This window comes from Solea solea, chromosome 12 (genome assembly GCF_958295425.1).
Source record: "Solea solea chromosome 12, fSolSol10.1, whole genome shotgun sequence".
NCBI lineage: Eukaryota > Metazoa > Chordata > Actinopteri > Pleuronectiformes > Soleidae > Solea > Solea solea.
In genome coordinates, this window is record NC_081145.1 from 13,110,863 (window position 1) to 13,128,307 (window position 17,445).

Below are 17,445 nucleotides of genomic sequence, written 5' to 3' on the forward strand. Positions count from 1 at the left end.
TTTCTAAGTATCAGCAAACACTACACAGATGGTTTGGATTGACAGGGGAAAATGTTACGTGACTGTCATATTTGAACTTCAAAAATGTGTTTGCACTCCAGTCATTTGAAAGAGCAGAATATGCAGGACTGAGAAACACAACCGTTCTTGGCATTTCTGCTTTGTTTTTGGATGTCAACTGACCTTGATAACATGGTGCTCAAGCTAATTGGGCATTTTGACATAAAACCAGGCTATTTCTCCCTTTTTCTAAACGCTGACTGGTAATCTGCGTCCTTGAAATGACGACCTGTAAGAGCCTAAATACGGGTGCAGCAGGGAAGACCTAGCATTGTTCCTGTCTGAGCAGGATCAAATATGTAAACAGGATCACATAAAAGTACAGGGAGCGGCTGACATTTCACCAATTTGGTCTTTTACAGCTACATCAATAAATGTTGTATTGTGTGTACACACACACACACACACTCATGAAATGTTGAAGGAATGACATTTCTCTTTATTAGCTGAAAAAAATCCAGATGATATATTTCCTTTATACAAAACAAAGGCAAATATAAAATACAATTTCATTGAAAGCACTAACACAGACACACTGATGTTATAAATGACACAAGTAAATTCAAAAGTGTTCAACTTGCCACCTGTTCAATGTTGCAATTGGCCTCAAATACAAAACAAATATTGCATTTGTTTTGACAACAACGTTCAGACCATATTCTTTCACCCCGGTGTTTCACACACACTATAATACATTACACAAACATGAGGCATGTCGAAGAATAAACAGTTGTCCAATTCCAACTGTGTTTTATGAGTTAAGGTGAGTGCTAAATACAGAAACAGATGATGCAACTTAGAAAAACCCACAAGTAAATACAAAAGTTAACTTTGGAGGCAGAATATTTATCCCAAAATCTATATATCAAATTATAATCCAGATTACCAGTATTTCTAAATATCTCCTCTGTATACAGTCAGTTTTGACTACATATTATAATCTTTTCCACTTATAAACACATTTAGTTATCCGAAACTACAAAAAGTACAGAGCTACAGTATATTAAACATTCAATTTGATTTTCTATGAAAAAGAGAAAACAATATTTACAAAAACCAGCCATGTCAGTACCAACGCTGTTGCATTAATGCAGTGAATTAAGAGACAATCATAAGGCACCATACTGTCCATTAACCGGACAATGTTTATGAATGGCAGAATAACAGATGCGGATTTATGTGGATACATGTTTTTGAAAAAAGAATAAATCCCTGGTGCACTTATCTGTATCAAGAGTCTATTATTAGTCCAACTTCGCTGAACCACAATTCTTGCAGATGTCCATCGAGTTGTAAATAAAAAAAAAAAACATTCTCCATCGAGTGCATCCTCTATGACATGTGTGTCTATGTTCTTATTACAAATTATGGCAGATTAGGATTAGTTACCTTTGAATAGTATGAATAGTCTATGTGCCCCTGCACACCTGAAGAGATTTGTCCTGTCAGGTGCTGGCAGTGTGCAGGATGATTGCTGTTATAGAAGAGAACTACAATACCATCATTTTACATCGTAGTATCTGCAAAATCCACTCTTGTAAACCCATTCTGTAAAGAGAAGAAGACAAAAAGGATATGAAACACCGTGCAATGACTGAGGAGAATGAAGCGTTGATATAAGTTGAATTTTGCCCTGGACAGACTGAGCACACAATACATTCCACTGCACGGTTGCACAATTCACTGTTTAAATAGTTTTATATTTGCACATGTCAACCTTTTTGCGTGTGTGTGTGTGTGTGTGTGTGTGTGTGTGTAGTACAAATGCAGTTTCTGGGTATTAAATCAAAAGTGTAAGACATGCAATAACACATTTTTGCTCTGTTGTGACTTGTTCATTAGGAAATACACTCAGCACCACACCCTTGGGAGGGGCAAGTCATGATCTGCAGAAGGCACTAAGCATTCATGCTGCTGTACGAGATGAGGACCCGCTTGACAGGGTGTGTCTGTCTGTGTGTGTGTGTGTGTGTGTGTGAGAGAGAGAGTGTGTGTTGAAAGAGCAACAGTGTGAACAGCCAGTGATACAAGCTCTGAAAATGAACCATTTGACTGCAGAAAGCCTGGAATGTCACCTTTCACATAAACAATCTTTCACTCTCACAATTTTTCCCACTTTGACAGACAGACAGACACACACACACACACACACAGCTATAAGAATGAGGGTGGGGCCCCGTTAGGGGAGAAGTGAGTATGTGGAATCTAACTTGTTCCGTCTTTTAGAAAACAGCAGTTTTTGGTTGAACAGAATGACTGTCATTAAAAAAAAGAACCATAAATCGGGACTAAAATGGCAGTGACTAAATATTTCTGTTCAATATTTTTGAAGTGTGAAACACGTGTGTTTTTTACATCATTATGACTTAACTACATATATACTGTGTGAGTACAAACTAAGCTGAAAGACAACAGAAAGAAATAAATGTAGCGGAGCTTTCTGCAGTTAAAAAAAAAAAAAGGTTTTGGGAAAAAACTTTCAAGACTGGTTTATAAAGGTTGTACCTGTTCTAGCAGCTGTGACACACCCTGTCATTCACATAATTGACTTTACCTGTGCACCAATGGTTAAACCGATCTAACAAGATCAGCTCACCTAATGATTCAGGGGGGAAAAAAAGCTTGTGTGACACAACATCGCTGATATATTACTGATTTTGTCTGCATTATTATCGTTATTTACCTGTTTGTACTGTTTGTGCAGCTTCTTGTACTGGAACATGTTGCTGAGAACTGTGGCTGCTGCTTTCGCTGCTTTCATCCTCCCAGGGCTGGGAAAATAAAAAAAGAAATAAAAGTTCATCCAAGGTTGACACTTTATGCAAAGCATTTTATTTGAGAAGATAAGCTGTAATGTGTTGTGTAACATTGTGCATCAGTTGTCTTATGACAGTGCAAATGTCTGCATCAGGGCTCATGTAAACTCGCATTGAATCACAATAGCTGTTCCAGACCGCTCACCTGCTGTCACCTGAGTTCTTAATGCCGACCAGTTTCGTTAGTCCGCCAAAGTAGTTGATGTCTCTGGCAGCTAAAGAGCTGCTGGTCACCAAGTTGTTGAGAACACCACAGATGTTGACCACCACGTCACTGGAGGGCTCCTTCTGGTGTCCATCCACTGGCAGTTTAGTCACCAGGTTGTTTACCACCTTTGTTGCTGAACAAATATGTAATATTAGTATTACACTGTACGTTTAAAAACGACCTGAAAACCTGTTCTCACACGGAGAGTCACAAGAGACCCTTTCTGGTGTTCTTTATGCTAAGTCACTGGTTGGGAAATGGAAACGGTTGGAGTTGACTTTTTCTGCACTGATAAAGATTTACTAACATTTCGACAGAGATTTAATCAGACTTGCGGTGTTGCACGCTTACTTTAACAGGCTGTAAATCACATATGACAAAACAACCCCCCCCCCCCACACACACAATTATGATTACCGAAAATAACTGAATTCCTGAGCCATTTAATGTTTAAAGATCCCTATAAAGCAAATTCTTCTCTTCACACAATATGTATGTTAGAAAATAGTGGCCGAGAAAAGAATTATGGAGTTAAAAACTGTCTCTCCAGTAGGATTTTCAAAGTTTTTTTTAGGCGTGTCTAAAAATATGGCTTCATGACGCACAGGAGTCACAGTTAGCTCAACTCCTCCACAAACATGGTCAGTCAGTATAAAAGCTTGCAGCGCCTTTCACTATGGTCTCCCAGAATTACAGTGGCCACGCCCCTATTTTTCATCAAACCTTGATTATTAAATATTTTAACATTATAGACAGATAGTATCACATTTTTTTTCATGAAAAACATGAAAGGAAAAGAAAAGACTAACCCATGTCTCCCTTGTCTCTGGTGTGGCGGGAGAGGTTTCTGAGGAAGCCTGTGAGGGAACGCATCTCCAGGTCACTGTTGGTACGCATCAGGTCCAGCACCACAGGCAGAACGCGCTCCTGCTCCAGAGCCACACGGCTCAGAACTGACGCCCACTGGAGCAACAACAAGGAAAACAATTCATACATGAAACAAACTGAGATTTGAATGTTTTTCAAGGGGAAACCAACAAACGGGCTGCTCACTCTCTTATCGCCGGCGGTGATGTTCTGCAGAGCTCCAGCGGCCGCTTCACGGGTGGTGGAGTTAATTTCACACTGACGCAGCAAGCGGTTGTATAACCCGACGATCTGAGGGTGCCACAACCACTCCGTACCCTTTGGCACTCGAGCGACCTCGGTGAAAGTGGAGAGATCCTGGTTCTTGCTCTGTTAGAGAATGGCGACATTGGAAGAGTAGTGAGATGGATGGATGGATGCGTGGTCTATGCACACAAACAGCCTGCAGGTGAATACATTAGAACTTGTACTGTACATACATTTTTGGCTTTCCTGCTCTGGGGCGTGAAGCAACCAATGGCGTCACCCTTCCCCGAGTCCTGATCTCTGGTTGGTCCTTCCAAGCGCATCATAGCAGATGGAGGCATCTCAGAGTAGAGTTGGTAGGAGAGGTTCCTCAAGACACACACTGCATTTTCCACCCCCTAACAACACACACGTGCAGATAAATGAATGCACACAATAAAGGTGAGACAAGTATAAGTACAAGTAAAGAAAAAGAGCAGTTTCGATTAAGCTCTGTCTCTTCTCACCTTGTCTTCTGCCTTGTTCTGTTCAAGGGAGGCCTTGATGTAGTTGACTAAAGAGTCCACCAGTCCGTGTGTCTCTCTCATTTGCTGACGGGTCTTCTCGTTCACAGAGCTTAGGTTCCTAAGGACACACAGAGCCAAGAGAGACGGAGGTCAGACAGTTACTCCGTGTATTTTATTAGTGTAATAAATGGAAGCCGGAGTGATGCAGGTTTGGAAAACAACGGTGAAGAAGTGATAGGTGTGGCGAGAATCAGCTGACACATGAACACTGAAGTGTGCTGCCAGAACACGTCTGCCAAATGTAAATGCCATCGTGTGAGAAAAGGCACGAGCACGTGAACCAGAACAGAATAGGCACACCGAATGGAAACTTGCATGTTGCAGCAACAGAGTGATGACGCAGGGAAATTAAATGCACCTAAGGCATCCTGTGGTGTTGTAGAAGATTTCTGACTGAGAGGCGGACTGATGGAGGTCCTCAGAGTCTCCACTGCCAGACAGAGGGATGAGGATCTTCTCAGTCAGATCAGGAAGCGTTTCCCTGGCCAGTTTCTGCTTCAGATTGTCCTTGGATGAAAGGTTCCACAGGATGCCTGCACACAACATTCAACATTTATTTCTCATTTTGCCAGTCGCTTTTATCTCGTATGTGTTTCGATTCTGAACACGGATGTCAGAGACGTCTTATTATTTTTTTAAGGTGAGAAGAGAAGCTGCAATTTTCATATGTTCCCATATATACACAAGAGTGAGTCAAACCTGCTGGACAGATATCAAACGGTGTACTTTGCACATTGCTGAACCACTCCTTATCCGACGACAGGAACTACACTTCAGAGAATGTTAACGTTAGTTGGTGAGATCTTTGATCAAATCCGGGCACCAACATCCAGAGGCAGATTTGTTTTTGCCTGTTTCTTTCTGTACATGTGACACGAACATGAGCTTGTCTGAGATCTGACAGATTCGCTTGAAAACTCCCTCACGCTCCCCTTTACCCCTCCTCACACACCTTACATAAAAGAGAGCAGCTCCACCTTTTGCTCTCTGTGTACACACTACATTCCTGACGGATCTCCATACTATGGACTTGGCGCTGTGGCGTCCATCTCTTTGGTTTTTTTCAAGACGCAATTTAGAAAATAAATCATCCATTTCAGCTCTGGTGACAACAGACATTTGTGGAGACGCAGACGGCAGAAAGACTCAAGGCTGAAGGCTGTGTCCACAACTGTAAACAGATGTTTAGGTCAAGGGAGACTGCAAATGATTGAGGTTCTTTTTCGTTTGTGTATTAAGCTTCCGCTTCCAAACATGTCTGACTGCTGTACCAACATGCCAGTGCAAAATGGCAGCCTCAGTAAAGCAAGGCCGGTGTCTAAAGTGAAAAATAGAAGGCTTATTCTACGGAAACCACATCTTATTTCATTTTAAACCATTATACACTTAGACAAACATGTGTATGAGTATGTTATGGGTAATGCGGCCAATAAGGGACCTTAAATGTCAAGCACAGATGAAATACCTGCACACTAACTCAACCAAAGACTACTGATATAAAGTACAGTACGTCTGACCATTTCCTCTTTAAAAACAACCAAACAAAAACAAAAAATACTAGACAGTCTGAGTCCTCCTGATATCCTCCTCCTTGGTCTGGCATGGGATAATATTTCAAAGCCTAGTGTTTGCTCACATTACTATTCATTGACACCACTGCCAAGAATTAGATCATTTGCATATTGCTTGAAGCAAAAGATCCCTTCTTCATGTTGTGTCGCGCGTTCGTCTCTTTAACCGACCTGTGATGTTTTTGTGGAGCTCGTCGTCCGAGTCCTTAAGTGCCTCGATCAACTGTGAGATGCCGTCCTCCTCGATCAGGGCCACTTTATTGTCCATGTTCTCATAGATGAGGTTACGCGCGGCACCGGTGGCGTAGCGCTGCACTTCCTGGCTGTCGCTGTTGAACAGCTTCACCAGATCACCAATGCCTTTCAGGCGACGCACCTGGAGAAAAATGTCTATTAGTGTGAGTTTGTGTGTGTGTGTATACCGTTTCACGCGGGGGCATGTTATCCTTGTGGCATCAATGTGTCACTTTTTTTGGGAAGCCCGTGGCCATGTGGAAAGGGAACTTGACTTGTAACCGGAGGGTTACAAGGGCTGGGGTACCCCTGAGCAAGGTACCCAACCCCCAATGCTCCCCGGGCGCTACTCAGTGTGGCAGCCCACTGCTCCTAATTCTAGGATGGGTCAAATGCAGAGGAATACTTTCCCTAAGGGGATTAATAAAATTAAAACTTTTTTTTTTTTTTTGCAGAGCGTAAGAGAGAAAATAATATCCGCTCTCATGTCTGCTGTAAATCACTTTTTAAAAGGAGCTGATTAATATTGTTTGACGAGACGTTTATCTTGTTTTTACGCTGAGCTCGTTTTGCTGAATGTATGCGTTTCCCAAAATATCACACTGTTCTTTTTCCATTTAAAACCACATTACTGCACATAACCTAAACAAAAAAAAGCATTTCAAACTAAGTCAAACTAAGGCACAGAGAAGAGTTTACAACATGTCTGCCATTCACCACCTGTATGGAGCAAAGTCCACTTTACAGCAGTGATAAAAACAACTGCGCCACAGCAGCAAAACATGTCACCAGAAATGAAGAAACATCCACCATTTCAGATGTCCACACTGGAACAATGTTCATGGCGGGCAGAGTTTGTCAATAGGGATCTCAGAGTAAACAGAGGACAGAGGAATTGCAACCATTGTTTTTAGTACCTCCTGTTTGGCATCGCTGTCATTGTAACACTCGTGTTGAATGTAGGCTGCGCCCAGGACCTGCAGATCGTGGTCGGGCTCCCTCAGGTGTTGCACAGCTGTGGGCATGTCCAAGGAATTGATCCTACCCAAGGAGCAAATCAACAAATTCAAGCCAACACTGTCATTTCAGTATTGCACAGTTGTTATGTTTGGTAGCGCAAAATACTGCGTGTCTTGTGTTGTGTTATGAACGGAAAGCAACAGTGTGGCCACAGTAAATACAGTAATTTATTTCTTGTCTGAAATAATTAGACTGCTGATTTTCTTCCAAATCACACAGCGGTCTGCAAACCCGCTCTGTGAACCACACGCTGTGGGATGTGTGAAATGCAAGGACTGAAACTAAGCTGCTACACCCAAAACCAGTTCTGCCACTATTGAGCCACCTCCCAATCCACAGCACTTAGTAGATGCACTGTACACCTCACGCACTCCCTCACTAAAACCTCCTGACACATGGTTGTTGTGTTGCCTAACTTTCATTCACTTGGCTGTCACTGACATTTGAAATGAAATACACAAAACAGAGTCAGCTGCCGTTTAGTATTATAAAGTAATTAAAGAATAATGGATGGTTATACTGGGATTCACTGGCAATAAAAATGATACTTCATTAACGGTGCGTAAATCAAAATGAAAAGAGCTTAACCCACATGGATTTTGCATGTCTCAATATCTTCTGACTGTGGGTCTCATTTCTGAAGTCATCCACTCCTACTGATGACATTAAGCTTGAGAACACTCACATATTGAGTTTCATACATTACTTCCCAAAATGCAATAATAGGTTCAACAAACCTCACTCTTCACCTACTTTGACGACTTGAGAGCAGTTTGAAAGTTACAGACTATAACACGAGTCATAATCTCGTGATACCCTGCACCTTATTACATATGTATATTTATACTTATATTTATATTTATATATATGTAAATAATTTCCTACTTGTATTACTTACTTGTATATTGTTTGTTTGTTTTTTATCTATTGTTGAGCTGCTGTTTTCTCTCCACTGTGAGATAAATAAAGCTATCTTATCTTATCTTATCTTATCTCCACGTGTCACACAACATCGACATGTGCTAGTACACAAATAAGAGCCTGTGAGCTTCTCACCCGCTGAGGTTGCCGATGCTCATTCCTCTCTCCATCTGCCCCATGTAGATGTCCCCGCCCCTGCCGACACTTTGCATGCTTTTGGTGGACATTGCGCGGGAAATGGTGCCCAGGCGCTGCAAGTTCCCCTGGGAGCCAGAGGACACTCCGCATGTGATGAACCCTCTGTCCACTGTGTCCCCCCCTCGAACGTAGCCGCTCCCAGGCATCCGGTTACGGTTTGTGATCCTGCTGATCGTGCGGTGAGCCGGGCCTTTGAAGGAATGTTGCTGGATCATTTCTACGTCTCCTGCCGTCATCCCGCCACCACGGGAAAGAGTGCTACTGAGAGAGCGTTGCATGGTCGGTACTAGGGTCATAGCACCTCCACCTTGCCTTATTTGGGTGGAGTAGCCATTGACTGCGCTCTGGGCATACTGGCGGCCGTAGGCGGCATCACGGTCAGAGAGTAAGCTGCCGGCATCGCTGTTATCGATCACCCATGGATTCACGGGTACGGCCTGCTGTCGCATCGAATGTATAGAGTAGTCTGAGTCCAGTCGGCTCTGACGTCCGGTGGTCCCCCCTTGGTAGCCGCCCATGCGCATGTCTTCTCTGTAAAAACCGCCGCCGCCGCCACCACCACCACCACCACCAGCTACACCACCACCTCCAACACTGATATGGTGGAGCTGGGCCAGATCCGGGCCAGCAGACTGGCAGCTGTAATTAGTCCTCTGAGACACACGCGGGCCCTGAGGATAAAGACATGAGTAACTGTTAGAATCAAGTGTTCACGGAGAGTTACTCATTGTGACCGTAGGAGTGGGTGAACTTGTGAAAAGTCACGGCCCATCATCACCTCACTGGCTTCTAAATTTCATCAAATTGAATTTGTTTGTTTAGGGGTGGAAGGACAGGATTTAGAAATCATCAGTGTAACTTTAGCTATTGGGTTCACAGCTCAAACATCTATGGCATAGAGCCAGTGTCTGAAGAATCTAGAGGGTGGACTTGAAAACCCTGAGCTGATCCCATCACAGGCTACTGTGAAATACCACACATGCTGTGTCCTGGGTGACCCAGCGTGACAACAGCACAGGGCCAGTGGTGAATACATACTGCAGCAGTGAGATAATGCTGTTGTACACTACTCACCATTGTTTTGGAGCCTGTGTACATGTAGGACGACTTTGAGCTATAACCTGGATTGTAGCTTTGATATTTCATTGTCGAAGAACCGCCGTAATCTGAAATACACAAACAAAACAGAGTAACACGTGATTACTATATATGGCACATGTGAGCAGAGTGGTGACACAAGTGTAGCAAAATACTATACTTAAAGACTATTTAGGGCACTGTAATGATCATGTCATCAGAGATGGAGGAAACATGTTGAAATGTTGTGCATCCAGTATTTTCACAATTCTAATTGTAATTTACGGCCTGCAAATCGTAGGCTGTAAATTAAACGTAGTTCCTCATAGATCAACCTATTTCCATGGGATTAGTCCCTCAAAAAGTTTGATTTGGATTGCAATACTTCAAAATTGCAACTGCAACTGTCAGCCAATGATTTTCATCTTCTTGCAAGTAAGGAGTTCTTTAACCTGGAAGCAGACTCAGGCTGACTCAGCTGTTTCTGTTCCCGAACCAACGACTAAGGCCGTACAGAAAAAGTGACACATTGTCTTTTCTGTTCTTGCACATTTGTTGTGACTGTACTTCCTGCAAATGCCTCCCCCATGAGAATAAGGCACACACACACACACACACACACTCACTGGCGTTTGTTGTATCAACTGATCATTGAGCTTTGCTGCGTGTATAAATAATGCAGCATTAAATCATCCCTTACAGTTTGATCCTTTATTGCTTTTACCTTGATCAATGATTCAAGTGAATACAAAAACGTGGGGGGAAAAAAAAACCCAAAAGACTATGAACTATGAAAAGATCACAGTAAAGATTAAACCCCTTGGTCTCACCAAGGTGTCATACCTGCTGAAATGAATAGCAAGTGTCGCGTTGCAACGACAACTGAAGGTCCGATTGCACGCAGTCTGTAACCAAAGGACCCGAGTGGTCACTAGGTCCGATGTCTCCTGTTACCGCTCACATCGCTATATATCTGACACGCATACATAATCAGTCACTGTCAGCATAAAGCGTGAGACTGTTTTGCCGTCATTATGGATAATAGTTACCTGTCAGGTCAGTATAAAAGCAGGTGTGCAGCCAAATTACATTTACAACAGCGGGAGCCTTGAGACGCAGCTCACTAACAAATCTGGGTCAACTGAAAGTAGACTAAACGTTAACTACACAGTATGCACCCGTGTCTAAACCCATAATCAGGCTTTCTTTTTTTATTATCCTCTTCTTTTAGGATTTAATGTAAGACAATGTTATTTATGAATTTTGTATATGTGTCAAAAATGTGGATTATACATATAGAATGTTGTTAAGTGGGTCAAGAATATCACTTTGACGACACTGCTACATTATAAATATGCTGTAAAAGTTATGTTAAGTAATGTCTTACTTTAAATACCACTTATCAATATGATTTCTGGACATTTTATATATATATATATATTGATATATATATACATATATATATTAAGTCTTAAATACATTTTCAGTTCTGAAATTGTCTTGATCAATTATGAATTGTATCCAATTGGTTAGCATTTAATTTAAATAGTGTCAGTTTTTAAGTTCTGTTTGAAACAATATGTACCATCAAGCTCAGGCAGCAGGTGTTTAACCATCTTGAAATGAACATTGGCTTAAGTTCTGCTGTTTTGTAGAAACATATCTAATTATACTATGAGTGCTGTTATTTCTCTGATTGTTTGTGTTGAAAAAGTTATTTTGGAAATGTACAAATTAGCTGAACGTGTATATATCATAAACGTTTGCATGCAACAGAGAAAGCCTTTAAAGGGCCTTTCTGTGCATAAAGATAAGGGCTTTCATTTATTATTATTATTGTTGTAGTAGTAGTAGTAGTAGTAGTAGTAGTAGTAGTAGTAGTAGTGGTAGTAGTAGTAATAGTAGTATTCCAGGCCTCAAAACAAAAGAAATCTTGCATTGAAGAAGTCCAGACATTGAATGAAGCGAGACTGTTTCAAGATATAAAGAAAAATTAGTAGTTGTTTATATATTTATATAAATGCAGATTCCTGTGCATGGACCTCTACATGTGCTGAGCCTGCCAAAGAGATTTGCTGTCACGCTGGATTTCTGTAGATCCTGAAAACATTTGACTGGCACATCCCTCAGCTCAACTGCAGCCACGCCCAGCACACCTGACATCCAGAGTTTTTACAACACGCTGAGGAAACACACCCATTCCTTTGAACACTTCAGTGCATCATTTGAAAAGTGCACTCTGCTCCTCAATACAACACCACACACACACACACACACACACACACACACGTGTGTGTAGATACATGTATTCTTCCTCCACTCTCCCTCTCTGTTGACACTGAACAGTAATTATCACTGTCATAAAGAGACAGTTGTTGCAACATTAAGGCCGCATTCAGAAGAGTCTGAGTGTTCTGCTGGTGAGAATCGATGCATGCACTTGCGGTGAACTTCTCTAAAGCCACAAACCACTGCAACCCCAGCATTCCCCTGCTGCATTGTGAAGAGCTCCTCATTCCTTCTAGTCCAAGATTCAAAAGATAATGAATATGACGTGGCAGTACGTTTACTTGGCTGCTCGTGGTGACAGAAGCTGGAAAAAAAAATTCTTCCACGACTGTGCACCAAGACGAGGACACATTTTTGTGACATCTTGTTTTTGTGTTTCGTTCACAAAACTCCCGTCAAGTGCCTTTGCTCAATAAAGCAGTGTTATAAACCCAACCCCACACAGAGAGGCTTTCACCTTTAGTCTGCTATCTGGTGTGGATCATGAAAGCAGCACTTGTTTGGACCTGTTACATATTAACCCTTTCTCACACACACATACTCAGTTTACTGTAAACTCTCTGCTGCGTGAAGCTGCCGCTCATCTCCTACAAACCAGCAAAGCAGCTGAATAGACAAATTCTTCCATGGCAATCAAATTCACATGAGCAGCACAGGCAACCACACACGAACATGAGAGAAACCTCTGATTTGTGTCGTGCTAAGACATTTTTAATTACCTTCTGATACAGAAACAGAGACTCCCTTAAACCTGGATTAGATGTTTTTTAAGGATAACTTGCAACATGTCATTGGTTCCTGCTTCATAAATGTGAATATATTCTGGTTTGCTTACATATAGATACATATTCACATCATATCTCATCCCATATGTCTATGACACAGTTATACCTGTGTAGTATGACGCTGAAAACAGTTGAATCTGTTTTTTTGGCCACAGCACTTTTGGCACATGTGTTTGCTCTTCTTGGCACGGATCAAATCAAATAACCTGCTCTTATATAACATCACTTTTGTGTCAGTTATTTGGAGTTCATGCAGAAGAAAACATGGTTACAGCTGCGTGACCTGAGATCAGCTCTACTTCCTTATAACACAGACACAGGCTGAGCTTTATGGTCAGACAAAGGCTGCTGCACCTGCACCTGTGCGGTGAGGTTTTTGGTGGGTTTACCCTTTAATTCCTACACTGAGTCCCAGGTCAGCTCGCAGCCGAGGACACATCTAAGTCTCAGTGTGTCCCAATGTTTTTTTTCTAGAGAAGTATAGATGTTTACCTGACATGGCGTAATGTGACGCCGATCCATTCTGTCGCGGAAGTGTGGACTTCTCCGCCAGTCTCATTTTGACCTGCTGCTGGACGCGCACCGACCGCGCCATCTCGTCCGACACGGAGCCTCCATTCTCCAGCTGGCTGTCAGACGGAAGTCCGTAGGTGGTGACCGAGGTGCTGGGCTGTAGAGCGGAGAAGAACGCGGTGTCAGAGGCCACGACACTCATGGTCAAAAAAAAAAAAGTTTAGAAGCGTCGACGCTGGAATGGCGTCCGGAGTGAACCGAACACTGCTGGGAACAAGTTTGTTTGCGTCGCTGCAGTCCGCGCTGAATGGAGGTGAGAGAGAGAGGGGGAGAGAGAGAGAGAAAGAGAGAGAGAGAGAGCAGCGGCACAGGGCGGGGCCTAAAAACACTTTACAGGTGAGATATGTCTGCTTTTAGATACGGATCAGATAAAGCAGTGACTCACCTGCGACTGCTTCCTATTGTGAAACAGTCTGTGTGGACTTATAAATGACCCACTAAGACCAAAGACCAGTGGAATAAACAGCCATTACATTGTGTTTTGTTGTGTAACACTGTGTTGTGTTGTGTTGTGTTACATTGTGTTACGTTGTGTTGCGTTGTGTTTTGTTGTGTAACACTGTGTTGTGTTACATTGTGTTGTGTTGTGTTACAATGTGTTGTGTTGTGTTACAATGTGTTTTGTTGTGTAACACTGTGTTGTGTTGCGTTGTGTTGCATTGTGTTGTGTTGCGTTACAATGTGTTGTGTTGCGTTGTGTTTTGTTGTTTAACACTGTGTTGTGTTACGTTGTGTTACATTGTGTTGTGTTGTGTTACAATGTGTTGTGTTGTGTTACAATGTGTTTTGTTGTGTAACACTGTGTTGTGTTGCGTTGTGTTGCGTTGTGTGACATTGTGTTGTGTTGTGTTACAATGTGTTTTGTTGTGTAACACTGTGTTGTGTTGCGTTGTGTTACATTGTGTTGTGTTAAGTTGTGTTACATTGTGGTGTGTTGTGTAACATTGTTTAACACTGTGTTGTGTTACGTTGCGTTGCGCTGGGTTGTATTAAGTTGAGTTGTGTTGCACCAAGTTGTGCTATGTTGTGTTGAGTTGTTTGCATTGTGCCGTGTTGTGTTAAATTGCATTGTGTTGGATAGTGTTGAGGCGTGTGGTGTTGTGTTGTGTTGAGTTTTTTTTATTGAGTTGTGATCATTTACAACTCAATAAAAAAATAATGTGTTGTTTTGCATAGCGTTAAGTTGAAATGTGTTGCATTGAGTTGTGTTGTGTTAGTCTGTTTGTGCATGTTTGTTTGCTTGATTATCACCTTCACACAACCTGCATTTCATGTTCAAATAATATCAGAATAAAACTGGATACATTTAGTGAAGTACACAGAGGTCACACTGAGCTAATGACAATGTCACAGTAAGTACTGTGTTACATGACAGTAAAAGTACAGAGGAACTAGCTGAAAAAAGGATTTTAAGGTAAAAGTACTCACTATGAAAAAAATGCTTTTTAAAAAAACATTATCTGTATAATAATGAAATAACATTGCGTGATCATTGGGGATTTTTTGATGTTGTCAGAGTTCAGAGATCATTTAAAGAACTTATAGTTAAAATATTGATGACAATTTTTTGCGAAGTGATCATATGTTTTATATAGTATTGATATGATTATCAGCTGCCACATAAAATACTAAAGGACTAGATGTATACAGCAACAAAGTATTTGAGTTAAGGTACTTTTACAGCACTTTATTCCTACAGCTTATGCTTACTCAGGACATACAGTATACATACATTTTGCTCATTTTCAATGTGGCAAAAAAAAATTATTTTTATAATTATTAACACACAAGCTACTGTTTTTTGACCTGGTTAAATAATCAGTCAGTCAGTCAGTGCCATCTAACTGTCACTGTCAGTAGAGTCATAGTTACATGAATAATGTGTGTGGAGACATGAAGGTCTAATTCATTAACATCACGATACCACGTGTTATCCAGTGTGTTAGAGATATCTCGCATGTTACGTATCATTTAATTTTACATCAACAGCTCAGTGACACATCTGGTGTGAAAAATCCACTCTCACCCACACACACACACACACTCACACTCACAGAGAGGAGAGAGAGAGAGAGAGAGAGAGAGAGAGAGAGAGAGAGAGAGAGAGAGAGAGAGAGAGAGAGAGAGCAGCCCATTGCAATAATACTGTGTCAAAAATGTTTGAATATTTATGTGAGTATTTACTGCAAGTCCCCTGTAACTAACATGTGGATGTGAATTTTATACAGAACCTAAGTGGGTCCTGAATACATTTATATATATATATATATTTACAGTGTAGTAATAAGTAATCTGAAACACCACTTATGATGATTTTTGCAGTTATTAAGTCTTCAAAAGTGACAGCTTTTCATTCAACAAATGTTTGTCAGTTTAGAAGTAAAACCTTTCTGTAGTCGGGAATTTCAACTTAATTTAAAGCCACTCAAAGTTGGACTTGACTCGTATGTACTGTCTCTATTCCTCAATCACCAAGGCACGGAAGAGTCATGTAAAGCATTTGCACTTTTATTTCCACTTCCACATTGATGTATTGGACAATGTCACAGGTCACATATTCAGGCTTTAAAAATGCCTTCTTATGTGTTGTTAAGTCAAAGTTATGATTCATTTTATATCGTCTTTTTAGTAGTGATATAAAGTAGCAATAATTGTGCAAAAGTCACAAAATAGACAATTTTAAACCTTTTGAGTACCTTTTGCTCAGGTGTGTTAATATAGTTGGTGAAAATGATTTTTTTTTTTCATCACATTGCTTAGGTTGTGCTGAAAAAAAGGACATAAGACACTCCATATTGCCCATTCTTATACCCTCTGTATATACTGTATGTTTAAACATAGTAATGGAAAATGTTTAAAGGTTTAACCACCTTAAAATGTGTCACAGTGTGATCACAATTTGTTGTCAGCCGACACACAAACGTCCACCTTTATTTCTGCTCTCTTGTAGAAACAAATGTAACCATACTCTGGTCTGTGATGTGGCTCTATATATGCTGATGTTTTAATTAGCTGAACATGTGTACATATAAACTTTGAATGCAGCAGAGGAAAGCCTTTGAGGTCTTTGTGTACGACGTCTATTCAAATGATCCCAAATATCAAGTTCCATCTTGTAAATGAAAGCATGTCTGACTGGAGGACTGTTACAAGGTGTGGCACTCTCACTCTATTAAGTCAGAGCCACACCTAACTTTTATCTGGTTGTTTTATTTGAGCCTAGCAACTATGAGTCACTGTCGCCCATAGAGAAGTTTATCTGTGATCTGCACCAGGCTGATTTTTTTTCTTTCTACTTTTTTTTTCTTTCTTTCTTGGAATTGGAGGTGAATCATGACTGGAGCTGAATAAATTATCTGACAGGATCAAATAAATGTCAGTAGATTATTTGTCCCCTGGATTCTTAAACACCTTAATTAAGAAAAACCTTAAGGAAAACAAGCACATTTCCTTCTGTCTAATGTTTATGCAATCAGCCTTTAAGGACACAAACATGTGTTCCATTTAGCCAAAGCAGGTTAAAGTCACATGATTCACACAAATGAATTTGGATTCAATTTAAAAGCCATAAAAATGTGAAGACGACTTTACCTTCACTGTCACAGCAGAGAGTTTGTGTGAGGACAGAAATAATAATCCGGTTTTTCTCATTTCAGTAAAACCACACTGCTGCTCAGTGACATGGTTAACAAATGTCCTGAGTGAAATCAAATTTAATTCATGATTGATTGATATACTGTAAATATATTTATTACAAAAAGACAATAAATTGTTCTAAAAAAAAAAATAAATCAATCAATTTTGACTTACCATTACCACTGGGGTGTGTCGATTGTCTTCTCTCTGAAGCGTTGTACCTGTTCGTCTAACCAGGGTGTCTGATGTGGTGCAGTATGAGAAAGTTTAAAAAGTTTTTAACAGTCGCCTCCCTGAAGATTAAAGTTGTGTGGGACGCACACAAAACAAAAGAGATGAGTCAAGACCGTGACACCATGGGGTGTGTTACAGAAGAGG

The 17,445-nt window shown here is 41.0% G+C and overlaps 1 protein-coding gene across 1 annotated transcript; it reads right to left on the reverse strand.

The window, feature by feature from the left end:
* Positions 1-473: 473 nt before the first annotated feature.
* Positions 474-13,679, reverse strand: pkp3a (plakophilin 3a). The gene is made up of 13 exons (XM_058644922.1): positions 13,351-13,679; positions 9,782-9,873; positions 8,645-9,378; positions 7,486-7,609; positions 6,506-6,710; positions 5,122-5,296; positions 4,704-4,821; positions 4,431-4,595; positions 4,138-4,320; positions 3,894-4,047; positions 3,022-3,217; positions 2,744-2,831; positions 474-1,608 (listed from the first exon to the last, which is right to left on the reverse strand). Exons 1-13 carry the CDS (start codon positions 13,571-13,573, stop codon positions 1,567-1,569), a joined length of 2,499 nt encoding a protein of 832 aa, XP_058500905.1. The 5' UTR covers positions 13,574-13,679; the 3' UTR covers positions 474-1,566.
* Positions 13,680-17,445: the final 3,766 nt, after the last annotated feature.